This window comes from Mastomys coucha, unplaced genomic scaffold (assembly GCF_008632895.1).
Source record: "Mastomys coucha isolate ucsf_1 unplaced genomic scaffold, UCSF_Mcou_1 pScaffold22, whole genome shotgun sequence".
NCBI classification, from domain to species: Eukaryota; Metazoa; Chordata; class Mammalia; order Rodentia; family Muridae; genus Mastomys; species Mastomys coucha.
In genome coordinates, this window is record NW_022196905.1 from 11023707 (window position 1) to 11038437 (window position 14731).

At 39.6% G+C, this 14731-nt stretch overlaps 3 protein-coding genes across 5 annotated transcripts in view; 2 read left to right on the plus strand and 1 right to left on the minus strand.

Annotated features, from left to right (window-relative positions):
• Nucleotides 1–6874, plus strand: part of Cep68 (centrosomal protein 68) — a 31528-nt gene extending 24654 nt beyond the window's left edge. Inside the window, exons 8-9 of one of the 3 annotated variants that reach the window (XR_004110832.1) lie at nucleotides 3960–4105; nucleotides 6419–6874. The gene's annotated coding sequence lies outside the window, so the exon portion shown is untranslated. Of the gene's footprint in view, nucleotides 1–3306; nucleotides 3676–3959; nucleotides 4106–6418 lie in introns of those variants that run through there. The other 2 variants (XR_004110833.1, XR_004110834.1) reach the window with 2 other exon arrangements.
• The window catches only part of Rab1a (RAB1A, member RAS oncogene family), a 25207-nt gene that overhangs the window by 1896 nt on the left and 8580 nt on the right, over nucleotides 1–14731 (minus strand). Inside the window, exons 2-5 of the mRNA XM_031342336.1 lie at nucleotides 10472–10544; nucleotides 6686–6781; nucleotides 1495–1590; nucleotides 7–66 (exon numbers count right to left, since the gene is read on the minus strand). Of these exons, the coding sequence (XP_031198196.1) occupies nucleotides 7–66; nucleotides 1495–1590; nucleotides 6686–6781; nucleotides 10472–10544 (325 nt within the window). The remainder of the gene's footprint in view (nucleotides 1–6; nucleotides 67–1494; nucleotides 1591–6685; nucleotides 6782–10471; nucleotides 10545–14731) is intronic.
• Nucleotides 2817–3188, plus strand: LOC116071338 (protein transport protein Sec61 subunit gamma). The gene has a single exon (XM_031342835.1). It carries the CDS (start codon nucleotides 2832–2834, stop codon nucleotides 3036–3038), a length of 207 nt encoding a protein of 68 aa, XP_031198695.1. The 5' UTR covers nucleotides 2817–2831; the 3' UTR covers nucleotides 3039–3188.

A 14731-nucleotide genomic window follows, 5' to 3' on the forward strand; every position in this document is an offset into this window, starting at 1 on the left:
GTTGACATTTTCACTGGCATAGCGATCTATCTCCTGCAGCCACTGTTTAACATTATTGAAGGACTCCTAAGGAGAGAAGAATAATGATGCAGTTGCTTGAGGCCACTGTTGGTATAACTAAGGAAAGAAATCAACTAACACGAGGTGCACGCCCAGTCAATGGTAAGAAAGACTCAAAGGCCTGAAGTGAAAATTGCTTATTTGGAAGGGGAAACAGTTGGAAGTTTAATGATAGGCAAGCCCAACTTTTAACTGAAATTTTAAAATACTGACAAGACCTAGTTTCTGAAACAGTAAAATCCTGGTTTATGAGCTGGGTGCAGTGGCACAGCTTTACTTCCAGTCCTTAGGAGACAGATACAGACTGATCTCTTAAGTTCCAGGCTAGCTCAATCTACAAGAGCAGCTGCAGGTCAGCCAGAACTACACAGTGAGATCCTGACTCAAAAACAAAAAAAACAAAAACTAGTTATGAAGAACAACAGTATCACTACTATTATTTGGCCTAGGGTGCATCTCAATGGCTGACAATTTGTTGGGCATACAGAAAGTCCTGATCTTAAACCCAAACTACAAGCAAGATATGGGATAGGGGGCTGGAGTGATGGCTCAGTGGTTAAGAGCTCTGATTGCTCTTCCAGAGGTCCTGAGTTCAAGTCCCAGCAACCACATAGTGGCTCACAACCATCTGTAACAAGAGCTGATTCCCTCTTCTGGTGTCTGAAGACAGCTATGGCATACTTATATATAATAAATAAAATAAATCTTTAAAAAAAAAAAAGGTATGGGATGGGGAGGAGAAATCGACTAAAAAACATGACGATTTTCCCCATTTTGTTTTTCACATAAAAATATTTTATATTAGGCTAGGCATAGTAGTGAATGCCTATGGTTCCAGTGCTTGGGGGACAGAGGCAGGCAGATCTCTGAGCTAAAGGTCAGCTTTGTCTATAAACAGCCAAGATTACAGGGAAACTTAAACTTGTCTTGAAGAACAATCAAAAATTATGGTAATAGACTACATGTTTAAAATTAAGTTACGTCTACTTTGGGTGTTTGCTTTACTGAGATGAGAGCTTGCTATGCTGCCTATGCTGGTCTCAATCTCCTGGGCTCCTGAGATCCTATTTCAGCCGGCCAAGTAGCTCAACTAGAGAGGCACATGCCATCCTGCTAATGTAGCATTTTCTTTACCTATTCATATTCACTTCCCTTTTGCTTGTAATGATAAATCTCTTAAGTTATCTCCAAATTAACTATATGTTCAGATTTAATATTTGCTACAAGAAATTGAGTTATTGTTTTTATTTCTCGAATAGTAAAAATAAATTTCTGACCAAAAGTTACAGGGCTGTTCAAAAGCATTCAAGGGCAGCCTGTCCACATTGACTTCAGGTCACCCAGAACTACATTGTGAGAGTGTGTCAAAATCCACACACACAAAAAGTAACTTCCTACTTTGTTGGTAACACATAATATTCTCTAGAAACTTACCTGATCTGTCACATCATACACAACTATGATGCCATGGGCTCCTCTGTAATAACTGGAAGTGATTGTTCGAAATCTTTCCTGGCCTGCTGTGTCCCACTATAGAAAACAATCAGGAAAGGCAAACAATTCCATTAAAACATACTAGGGGGAAAGTACAGGAGAAAATTGTAGACTATTAGGATTTGAAATGCCAGCAGTATTTAATGCTTACATTATTAAATTGCATTGCAAGTATCAAATGTTAAAATCCAGAAGAGGAAATAATGCCTATGGTTTAGCAGGTAGTACTGATACCCAAATTCTAAATTCTTTGAGAACATAAGCTATGCTAGTCTGTCAGTAAAAAGAGTCCAGAGCCCACAGCTTACTTTTGGCTGCAGCTACTTGTCACAGACCAGGGTCTGCCATGCCCTAGAGTAACGAGGGTATCTCAATCTGAGAAAAAATAATGGAAGGGAAATGTTTTTAAACACCTTTAAAATAAAACTCATTCTTCTAAGTGGAGAGGGGCATGGAGAGATGGCTTAATGGTTAAGAGGATATACTGGTCTTCCAGAGTACCTACGTTCAATTCCCAGTACCCACATTAAGTGGTTTACCAATGCTTGTAAGCAACTCTAGTTTCAAAGGCATCCAGTGCCTCTGGTTTCTTTGGGCACATGCATTCATATACACTTACACTCAATAAAAATATTTTTTAATGGGGAAAGGCAGACAAGATAGATCAACAAAAGCTATGTAAACCTAACAACCTGAAGTCGATTCCTAGAACCCATGATAGAAGGAAGAAACTATAAAAAGTTATCCTCTGGCCAAGTAATGGTGGCTACTGTCTATAGTCCCTGCACTGAGGAGGCAAAAGCTGGTGGAGCTCTGTAGGTTCAAGACTAGCCTTATCTATACAGCAAGTTCTAGGCCAACTAGGGCTATATAGTGAGACCTCCACAGATATGCCATGGCACAGAGGTCCCAACACATGATAATATTAACAGAGCTTTTTTTAATTTTGTTTTGATTTTGGTTTTTTGAGGTAGGGTTTCTGTGTAGTCCTGGCTGTCCTGGAACTCATTTTGTAGACCAGGCTATCCTCCAACTCAGAAATCCACCTACTTCTGCCTCCCCAGTGCTGGAATTAAAGTTGTGTACCATCATGCCTGGCTGGTAATTATTAATTATGTTTTAAAAGACAAAAATTTACAACTCATTCTAAGGATACCTTAACACACAAACACACACACACAAACTACGTTTGGGGAAATATAAGAACTAGATATATGATATTAATGTTAATTCTGTTAAATATAATGGTGCGGCTCTCAAACCGCCACCCCACAAACATGGATCAGGTAATGCAGTTTGTAGAGCCAAGTCGGCAGTTTGTAAAGAACTCAATTCGCCTGGTTAAAAGATGCACCAAACCTGACAGAAAAGAATTCCAGAAGATTGCCATGGCCACAGCGATAGGATTTGCTATCATGGGATTCATTGGCTTCTTCGTGAAACTGATCCATATCCCTATTAATAACATTATTGTGGGTGGCTGAGTCTTGGGACAAGTGAACCAAGGAGGGGGTGACAAGCTCATGAAGTAAAACATTGCCTGGATGCTTGTGGTTTTTGTTTCTTTTCTCCTTATGAGGTTTTCTATTTCTAAATTAAAATAATTTCAAAATAAACACTTTTTCCATAACAGACATTTATAATATATATATATATATATATATATATATATATAATGGTGCAAAAGATAAATGCAGATGCATATTAATTACGTTATAGTAACAGTCTTTTTTTTTTCTTTTTTTTGGTAAGATTGGGCATCGTGGTACATGACTGTAGTCCCAGCAACAGCGAGGAAGCAGAACCAGGAGGATTACACAGATTCAAAGCCAGCAAGGCTACATAGTAAACTTGTCTCAGAACACCCCCATAAAGCCTATAACATTAACAAATTTCCAGATGAAAAAGAAAGCAGCTAGATGTGGTGGCACACATCTTTAATCCCAGCACTTGGGGGGCAGAAGACGGTGGATCTGTGAGTTCAAGGCCAGCATGGTCTACAAAGCAGTTTCCAGGAGTGCCAGGTCTGTTAAATGATAAAGAGAAAGAGAAAGAAACAAATACTATTCAAAGTTATCAGCTACTTATCCAAAATCCAAAATAAAATCAATACTGGCTACATTTCATTTTCCCCCCTCTGGGGTCTTCCAACCTGACTATCAGTAAAGACTTGGCCATCATAACTAAACATAAAACATGAAAGGAAAAGACTTAGAGCACTTGGAAGAAAAAACACAGCCCAAGCCCAATAAATTGAAATGCAATGGGTTAGACATACAATTTAGCCTTTAAATTTTTATAACACCAATTCACAAAATCTCTCTCTCTCTCTCTCTCTCTCTCTCTCTCTCTCTCTCTCACATGTGTACACATATTCTGTGTGTATATATGATATGTGTATGTAGACACCTAAGACTAAAGTCTTCCTGGATCACACTCCCACCTTACTCACTGAGGCAAGATCTTTTGGTGAATACAGAGCTCGTTGAACGGCTGACAAAGCTAGCCCTTGCTCCTGTAACCCACTGTCTCTGCCTTCCATGGATTACAGGTGGGTCCCCATACCTACACAGCATTTTCCTGGATGAATTCAGGTCCTCACATTTACAAGTACTTTATCTACTGGACCATATCTGCAGCCATGTATAGCCTTTATACACATATCCCCCAAATTAAAAACAAGCAAACCTAAATCTTAATGCAGATTACTATTAAGTACTACAGATTACTTAATGTATAGGGAATACAGTTAATGCAACCACAAATGTAAACTCATGCATTCCTTTTATTTTCTTTGGTAGATTAACAATAAGCATTGAGTCCCCAAAGTCCAAGAGAGAATTTTTATTTTATCTTTATGTGTATGAGTGCTCTGCCTGCATGTATGTCTGTGCACATGCCTATTGGCCACAGAGACAAGAAGGCAGCATGGGATTTCATGGAGCTGAAATTATGGTGTGTGCAGCATAGGTGCTGGGAATTGAACCCCCAGTGCACTGAGCCACCTCTCCACACCCAAAGGGTGAAAATTTTTAAGAAATTCAGAAAAGTCTGTCTTACAAACTCTATTGTACTATATTTTAGGAATCCCTTTTTTTAAATGTACTTGAAAATGCAAGACTAACCCAAATTTAAAAGTTTCTAAAAACAACTCCAAAAAGGAATAATCAACTGGACAGGAAGAAGGGTGTGATCACATCAACATGAAGTTTGGATGCCAACAGAAAAGTAATTAACCTGATTCACACAGCTTCAAACTGTGTGCAAAGGAATTCCATAGAAGTTAAAGGACACTGGCTCCAGCCCAATATAAAGAATGGATAGTTAGAGTCATTTGTAAACTGAAAGTAGCTGCTTTTGAAAATGGTGAATTTCCTAAATAAGATTATATAACAGCACCAGATAAGGAACGAAAATTCCTATTGAAGATAATACTGAAAGCAAACTGCAAGATCCTTTCCAGACAAAGGAAGTGACAAAATTAAAATATTTCAAATATAGAAATCCTGTAAAGGTTAATGGCTGCATATGCTATTGATACCTAGGCTGCAGGTTTGAGTGGATCTTTTCTACAATATTGTATCACATAGTGTATCATACAAGAGCATATTACAGATAACACACACTGATCTGCTGTCTCCAAGGTCTTAAAGGTAGACACACAGCTAGAGCCATGTGGTCCTCAAAACTACCTCATAAACTAGTAAACCAGGAGACAGTGCTAGGGCTGGAGCTGAGCAAACTTGTTATTTTTCTAAGTCAACATCAAAAGGCTTGGCATACCCCCATAACACCAGCACAGCAGAGGCAAGTAGATCTCTGAGTTGGAGGCCAGCCTGATCTACAAAGTGAGTTCTATTCAGAACAGCCAGGGCTACACAAAGAAACCCTGCCTCAAAAACCCAAGAGAAAGAGAAAAGTAAGAAATATCAAAACCAAAATAATAATTTTGACTCAAAATTCAGGACTTCAGCACAGAAATACCCAATTCCATGAAAAGAACAATGGTCCATCTTCAGTGTTCCTTTACACTAAGCCTGCTCTACAACATAGTGATTTTTAAAAGTTAAAACCCAACTTAAAACAACCAAAAAAACCTATTTACTTAACTGTATGTGTGTGCAGACTTGCATGTCTATTTGTGTGTCTGTGTGTCTATGTGTGCGATGATACTCATATTGAGAACACCCTTGCTATGGCACGCACAGAGGTCAAAAAGACAACTTGCAGGAAAAGTTATTTCTCTCCAAAGAACCACATAGGTCCTAGGATCGAACTCAGATCATCAGCCTTAACTGATCAAGCACCTGCTGAGCTGTCATGCTGATCCCATGATTACTTTTTCTTCTTTAAGATCACAGACATACTGGCAGTACCTAGACTCATACTAAAGGACACAGAAGCATTCAATTGGAGGTGGGAGTGAAGGATGGATAAGGTACTTAAGACAGCAAAGGGACACATGTTGAAGATGGAGAGCTATGCTTCTCTATCTTGATTATCCTAGACAAACAAGTCTCTGAGCATCCTTTTTTTTTTTTTTTGAGAGTAAAACAAGCATATTTAAGAGTTTCCTTCCAATAAATTCTGTGTTTCTACAGTTGGAATATATTGTCTTAAAAAAGGAGAAACACCCACAGAACTAAAAAGTTGTCTTTAAAGCATAAGCAAAGAGGCTCCCCCAGGGTCCCTTCTAACATGCGCTAGCAAACAGCACAGTAGGAGACACACAAAAGATGCCAAGTAACACTCACTGTCAGATAAGGAAAGCTCAGACTTCTCACTTAATAGGAGAAAGGCTGACTTAATGTGATTATTAAGTAAAGTCTGCTTTAATTAATAATTAAGTCTGCTTTACAAACAGAATTTCAACAAAGAGGACCTGAGACACAGCTCCATGTGAACAGTGCAGACTCAGCATATGGGAGACCTCAGCTTCAATCCTCGAAATAGATGATGAACAAGAGGAAGAAAGAAGGAATTTCAATGAGAAAAGTAAGCCTGGGAAATGCCTCTTGGTCTAAAATCTGTATCATTGCACGACTCTTCAGGAACTTTATATTCAACCTTGTTAGCATACTAAATACATATACACTGTACATTTGCCAAAATAGTTTCCAAGACCACTTACTATCTGAAGCTTGATTGTTTTCCCGTCTAACTCTATAGTTCGTATCTTGAAATCCACACCAATTGTGCTGATGTAGCTTTCCGTATACGTATCATCCTGAAAGGGAAAAACAGTTAATGAAATCAATGTTTAACAGAGAAAATTTGTTAAAAGTTTAGTTGCATTATAAACAAGGTTTTGAACATCTGACTCCATCTTGGTTTGTGTTCTAATTATCTCATTACAAAATACCAATTAGTTAGAAAGTTTCTTTTTGCTTTGAGATATTTCTCATGTTCTTTTTTTTTTTCATACATCTATAATGGTTTGTATATCAGGGAGTGGCACTATTAGAAGGTGTGGCCCTGTTGGACTAGCTGTATCACTGTGGGTATGTGCTTTAAGACCCTAATCCTAAACCAGGCAGTGGTGGCACATGCCTTTACTCCCAGCACTTGGGAAGTGGAAGCAGGTGGATTTCTGAGTTCGAGGCTAGCCTGGTCTTACACAGTGAGTTCCAGGACAGCCATGGCTACATAGAGAAACCCTGCCTCGAAAAACAAAAACAAAACAACAAAACAAAAAAAACCCCTAAGTTGGCATATTTTCGGGGTTGGAGAGATGGCTCAGCAGTTAAGAGCACTGACTGCTCTTCCAGAGGTCCTGAGTTCAAATCCCAGCAACCACAAGGTGGCTCACAACCATCGGTAATGAAATCTGATGCCCTCTTCTGGGGTGTCAGAAGACAACTACATTGTACTTACATATAATTAATAAATAAATTTTAGCCAGGCAGTGGTGGCACATGCCTTTAATCCCAGCGCTTGGGGGGCAGGGAGGCAGAAAGTAGGTGGATTTCTGAGTTTGAGGCCAGCCTGGTCTACAGAGTGAGTTCCAGGACAGCCAGGGCTACACAGAGAAACCCTGTCTGGAAAAACCAAAAGGCCCTCATCCTAGCTGCCTGGAAGCCAGTATTTCACTAGCAGCCTTCAGATGAAGATGTAGAACTCTCAGCTGTTCCTTGCACCATGCCTGCCGGGATGTTGCCATGTTCCCACCTTGATGATAATGGACTGAACCTCTGAACCTGTAAGCCAGCCCCAATTAAATGTTGTCATATTAGGAATATAAGTTTACTTGGTCATGTGTCTGTTCACAGCAATGGAAACCCTAACAAAGACAACATCTCTTGGTAAATTCTTTACATATATCAGGAAAAGATTTTGTAATTGGCAAAGCTCCGCCACCCCCATGAGTTCTCCTACCTGCCAATCAGTAAAGCTCTTGTACTTCAAACATCCAATTAATTAACCACAAAACAATGTTCATTTTATTTTCCTCTTAGAGATGTATTCCAGATTCTTGTTTTACATCCTGGTTGAGTTTTTAAATTGAAATTTAATGCATGTAAGGATCCCTCATTTAGTGTGCAACTCAGTGGTTTTTAGTAAACACATAAACTTGTACAACCATTGTTTAATTCCAGCATATTTCACTACGCCAAAAGGAACTCATTAGCAGTTTCTACTCCCTTTTCTCTTCAGATCATGGCAACCAAACTATTTACTATCTATGGAACTTTGCCTAGAGAACACTTCATAGATATGAAAATCTTGCTGGTAGCTCGTGCTGGCTACCATGAACCTCCTACTCAGTCTTTGGAATGCTTAGATTACAGGCATACCACACCTTACTAAGATTAATAGTTGGTTTTGTTTTTGGTTTTTTTTTTCAAATCTATTACTTTATTAAATTGGGCATGGTGGCACACACTTTTAATCCCAGCACTCAGGAGACAGGGATAAGAAGATCTCTGTGAATTCAAGGCCAACCTGGACTATAATAGTGAGTTCAACAAAGGGTACATAGTAAGACCCGGTCTCAAAAAAATTACTTTGCGTATGTGTGTATGTGTGTAGACATGTGCGTGCCTTATTTGTACATGTGGAGGTCACAGGACAGTCTTTGATAGTCAGCTTTCTCCTTCCTCCCTGTTAGTACTGGGGACAAAGCTCAGGTTATCAGGCTTGGCAGCAGGCATTTTTACCTGCTGATTCATTTCAACAGCCGCACTTTTTTTTTTAACTACATCTTTTTTGCACCTGAATACAAGCCCATTGATACATTTTACTTATGAAAGAATTGGGTAGTTTCCATCTGGAGGTCATTATCATGTTGCTTGTCAATTTTTTAACCCAATGTTTCTCTTTTTTGGGACATGCCAGTAGTCTCAGTACTTGGGAGTCTGGAGCAGAAAGGTCACTGAAAATCTGAGGCCATCCTGGTCTAGGAAATTAAAGGCCAGCCAGGAATACTCAGTGAGGCTCTATTTCAAATCAAAGAATTCATGAGGGCCCCTGAAATGGCTCAGAGAATAAAATTGCCTGCCACCAAGCCTAACAACTTTTTGGGACCCAAAAAGTACAAGGAGGGAACCAACTCCTACAAACTGTCTTCAGCCTGCTACTGTGCTACTGTACACTCCCACCCCATGTAAACATACAAGAAAAACGAGTAACAGGTTGGGTTTGTGTGCATGTGTGTGTGTTTTGTTTTTTCAAGACAGGGTTTCTCTGTGTAGCCCAGGCTGTCCTGAATTCTCTCTGTAGACCGGGGTGATCTCAAACTCACAGAGATCCACCTGCTTCTGCCTCCCAAGTGCTGGAATTAAAGGTTATGTACCACCATCCAGAGTAAGTAACTGTTTTAAAAGAAGTTTTCATAAAAAATCAAAAAACAACAACAACAAAAAAAACCTCCAGGTTTGGGGCTGGCTCCTTTTCCAGAGATCCTGAGCTCAACTCTCAGCAACCACATGGTGCTCACACCATCTTATAATAGGACTTAATACCCTCTTCTGGCACAATGGTGTACATGCAGATAGAACACGCATACATAAAATAAATAAATAACTCTTATCTTTAAAAAAAAAAATCCAGAATGGATGACTAATCATTACAGAACTGTAAGGCAATACCTAAGAGAATTCTGCAATGATGGATCTCAACTATGACATAAACAAGCCCCAAGTGGCTTACGAAATGAGGAACTAAAATTTAAAGTTAAAGGAATGTTTAAAATTAAATATTCCTTTTTAGTTTATTAAAATATGGCTTGAAGCTGGGCGGTGGTGGCGCATGCCTTTAATCCCAGCACTTGAGAGGCAGAGGCAGGTGGATTTCTGAGTTCGAGGCCAGCCTAGTCTACAGAGTGAGTTCCAGGACAGCCAGGGCTACATAGAAAAACCATATCTCAAAAAAACCAAAAAAGAAAAAAAAATTTATATATATTTACATATATATATACATACATATATATATATATATATGGCTTGAGTCTTTCTTTTCAGGTTACTTTCAATACCAGCCAAGTATCTCACATTACTCTCCACTTGCATGGGAATCGGTCAGCATTCTACAAAGAGTACCTGATACTAACTTTATCATCATACTACACTGCATTTCTTTCTTTCTCTCACTCTTTTTTTTTTTTTTTTGAACTGACTTCAAGCCCAAAGTGATGCCCCTCCTTCACCTCCCAAGTGGAAGAAAAGAGTACAGGCATGCACTACCACACCCAGATTTCCCTTGAATTTCTTTTAAAAACAACATTATTTAAAAGTCCAAAATACCACTGGGGTGAGGCATGTTGTTTGGGAGCACTTAGATATATAAACTCTCTGAAAGAATTAACTCTATATAAAATTATTTGATTTTTGTCTAACAAAAGCAAGACACAAAAAACACTGCATTATTTGTACAACTAAGCACACCATTGTTTGTAAAAAGTATATTAATTTCAACTTACTGCAAACCTAAGGAGAAGGCAAGACTTTCCAACCCCAGAATCGCCAATCAGAAGTAACTTGAATAAATAATCACTGCAAAAAGAGAAGGAAAATCACATTAATAAAAAGCATGTTACATTGTAAGTTCTACAAGACAGAAAGCAAAGCTAGTAAGAAGCAGCTTGTTATGAAAGCCCCAGGTTCTGAAAAGGCCAACAGCATCCCTTGGTGCACAGCTGAACGTGTGACTTACTCACTCAAGTAAGGTAGGCAATGCCACCATGGTCTCGTGATGAGTAGACTTCCTCTTCCAAAGAAAAACCAACAGGAATCTCATATGATTCCTATTGTGAGGGGACTGAAGAGACCATGCTAATCAAATCTCAGCCCTCTACCCAATCAGACTAGAGAAGGCTGTGTTCCACCCAGTAAAATTAGCCTCTCCTGGCTTAGTGGCCAGTGCCTATAACTTCAGCAAGCACTTGAGAGGTGGAGACTGGAGAATCATGAGTTTTAGACCAGCCCTGGCTAAATAACAAATTAGAGGGCCAGCCTGGAATACATGAGACCCTCTCTCAACAACAAAAGTCTCTTTTTAAAATTCAAAAACCAAATGACTCATTATGCAGAATACTCCTGCAATGAAATACTATGATCCTTTCCTAGATCTAGGTCTAATGTCCCCTCATATAGTTTGATGATGAAGAGCGCTGGCATCTCTGGCAGAGGACCCAGGTTTGAGTCCCAATACTCCCAAGAAGTCCATTCAGTCCCAGGAGTTCTGATGCCCTCTTCTGGCCTTCCAGGACACTGCATCACATGGTACACAGACATACACATTCATGCAGGCAAAACACCCATACACATATTTAAAACACCTGAAAGCCTGTATTTTGAATGTTGAACTCTAGACACATAATAAAAATACTACCAACATTTTAAACTTATTGAAGTAAGTCTTCAGAGACCTGGACAAGTAGGTTCTGGAGCTAGAGATAACAGCTATGGGTAGAAAGAGCTCACCTCGCACATACACTCCATATTAAATCCCCAAGCTGGGCGCATGGGGAGCATGTTGGCTCTGAAGCTAGTCGGTGGCATGCCTCTAAGGGGCCAGGTTAAGACTGCTAATCTACATGGAGAGCTCCAGGCCAGCCTGGGCTACAGGGTTAAGATTCCATCAAAAAGGGTAGGAGGGAAACTTGCTAGACTCTGATTATACATATATTCATCAGTGCAACCATAATGCCTAAAATGAAAGAAAAATTTTTCTAAAGTTTTTTGTTGGTGCTGTTTTGAGAAGCTTTGGGTTTTTTTTTTTTAATTACTATATCCTCAATGTCCTGAAACTTGCTATGTAGATCAGGCTGTTCTCCAACTCAAAGAGATACATCCACTCTGACTCCTAAGAAGTGAGATTAAAGACTTGTGACACTACATCCAGCTTTCTTTTTACATTAACTGTGTGTGTTCATGCACACACCATATGGAGGTCAGAGGACACCTTGCAGGAGTTAGTCCTCTCTACCATGCATATTCTAGGAAGTTAAGTGAGGTTGTTAAGCTTGATGGACAAGTCTTTACCCACTGAACCAACTTCCTGGCTGAAGAATGAGAATGAGAAATGAGAATACTTCAAAGAGAAACTTCAGCTTCCCTTCAGCTGTGCCACTACAGGAAACAACAGACCCCAGGGAATTGAAAAGTCCTCCAGGAATCTCATGCCAGGAAAAGAAAAGCACTGAAGCCTGATGCCAGCACACGGTTCTGGCAGTTTCTCAGACCACCTTGTAGGATGAGACTAAAGCCAGAAAATAATAGGCAAGAATTCACCTTGACAGAGAGACTGATCGGTTACATAGAGAACTCTGGTCCTCTACTTAGACCTCAACCTCATGTCGGAGCCCTAAAGAGGGACTCAAAGTGTTGCTGGATCTCTTTGCCCCTCTTCACAATGTGTCACACTGAATAAATGTCCCCCTTTCTGCTTTTTGCTATTAATTTGGCTCTTTTGACTGGCTTACCAAAGATGAATGGCCGAACCTAGCTGGTTCAGGCCACCCATGGCACAGGCTTTGATTTTGATTCCAGTATCACCACTGCTAGGACTAACTAAAAAACCATCACTAAAAGTTATCTTCCACAACCTAAAGGCAACAGATTATCTGTTCACTGTGTCTGGAAGTGTGTGTATACATATACATATACACATACATACACATACATACATATGTACATTGTGGCTGTCATCAGACACACCAGAAGAGGGCATTGGATCCCACTGCAGATGATTGTGAGCCACCATGTGGTTGCTAGAAATTGAACTCAGAACTTCTGGAAGAACAGTCAGTGCTCTTAACCACTGAGCCATCTCTCCAGCCCAGTGTCACTGCTTAAAAGTCAACTACTCTGGTTTATTCAGCACAATGACAAGGATGGATGATAAATAAACACTGTTACTAGCTATAGCACTGACCTTTTAAAAACATCATTTAACTTAACATATTCTAAAAATTTGCAAATGTTATTTTTGAGCATGGAGTTTCAAGCAATTCAAAGCCATTACAGAAGCTGGGGTTGGTGGTACGTGCCTATAATCTGGCACTCTGGAGGCTGAGGTAACAAGACTGCCACCAGTTCAAGGCCAGCTTAGGTTACCTTGGAGACTGTTGTCTCAAGACAATGAAACAAAACTACAGTCAGCCAACCAAAATTAGAGGTAATATTAAAGAGCCTAGCTCCTAAGCCATAAGCTTTACTAGCAAAACAGTGGCACGAAAAAGATAATTTATAATTATCTTTACTCAGGTTTTTTTAAAAAGATACAACAGCAAACTTTAAGACTCTCTAAAAGGCAAAGCCAGAAAAATTTGAGCCACAAAGTATATATAACCACATTTTGGATTATAACTCAAACAATAAATATATAAATTATTCCACTGTGGTATAAATGGTTAACTAAATAAATTGGAGAAACAACTCTTCCTTATAGAATTTCCATGTACAAACAGAAAGAAAACAGAAAACAAGTAGATCACCAAGAGGAAAACCTACAGGCGAAGTTAAAATGAGTAGGTAGAACTTAAGAGAAAAATAAGGTATTTGTGTGGCTTCAAATTATATTCTCCAAAGTACTTATTGCCCTGGTGTGTTTAGTTGTTGTTTGGGAGGAACTTCTTATGAAACAAGGTCTCATGTATCCCAGGCTGGCTTCTGACTCCAAATGAAGCAATGGCTGCCCAAGAACTCTTGATCACCCTGCCCAAGAGCTGGTTTTACAGCCATGTACCACACCTGGCATTGCATTGCTAGTTTTAGCATATTCTATCCAATAGTTGCTTTAAATCCTTCTTCCCTGGGAGATGGAGCTTCCCTGGACATTACAAATCTGGTCAGTGTGTAATAAAATAGAGAAAGGGGGAAAGGCACTTCAGAAGGGCATCAGTGTGAAAGGGCACTAGTAGTTCTCCGAAAGTCAAGTAAGTCATTTCCAGTGTGGGCAGTTATAAATACAACAATGTTCCAGTAATAACAGCATCACCAAAATGATGAGTAAAATACCATACTGGTTTATCATTAGACTCCTGACACAATGCCGTGAATAGAGAGAACACTGACTTCTATGGCATTTTCCCAAAATCTAGAACCTTATAAATTAACCAGATGAATTCATTACACTTGTAATTCCAACACTCGAGAGGCAGAGACAAGGATCAATATAAGATAAAGGCAACCTAGTCAGCTCCAGATCAGAAAGGGCTACAAGGTACTATCCGATCTCAAAAAAGGGGAAAGTGGTGTGGCTGGAAGGTGGCCCAGTTGTGAGCGACTGACTGTTCTTGCAGAAAACTAAGGCTCTGTTCCCAGCACCTACATGGCAGCTCACAATAATCTGTAACTCCACTTCTAGGGGATCCAACACAGTCTTCTGGCCGGTGCTGACATCAGGAACACATGTGGTGCATATACATACATGAAGGTAAAAAATATACACATAAAATAAATATAAACAAATATTTAAAAAATAAAAATAAAGCAACAGACAAATGTAAGAGGCAGTCTAAGCACACTTCAAAGATATCCAGATCAATGCTGAGGATAGCTCAGTAGGAAGAGTGCCTGCTTAGCATGCATGAAGCCCTGGGTTTAATCACCAGTACCACATAGCCCAGCCTAAAGACATATGCCCATACTATAATTTAAAACAGGCCAGGAAGTGGTGGTACATGCCTTTAATCCCAGCACTTGGGAGGCAGAGGCAGGTGGATTTCTGAGTTCGA

Excerpts from the sequence above, each read along its gene's own strand:
- LOC116071338 (XM_031342835.1), top strand. The coding sequence starts at position 2,832 with ATGGATCAGGTAATGCAGTTTGTAGAGCCAAGTCGGCAGTTTGTAAAG.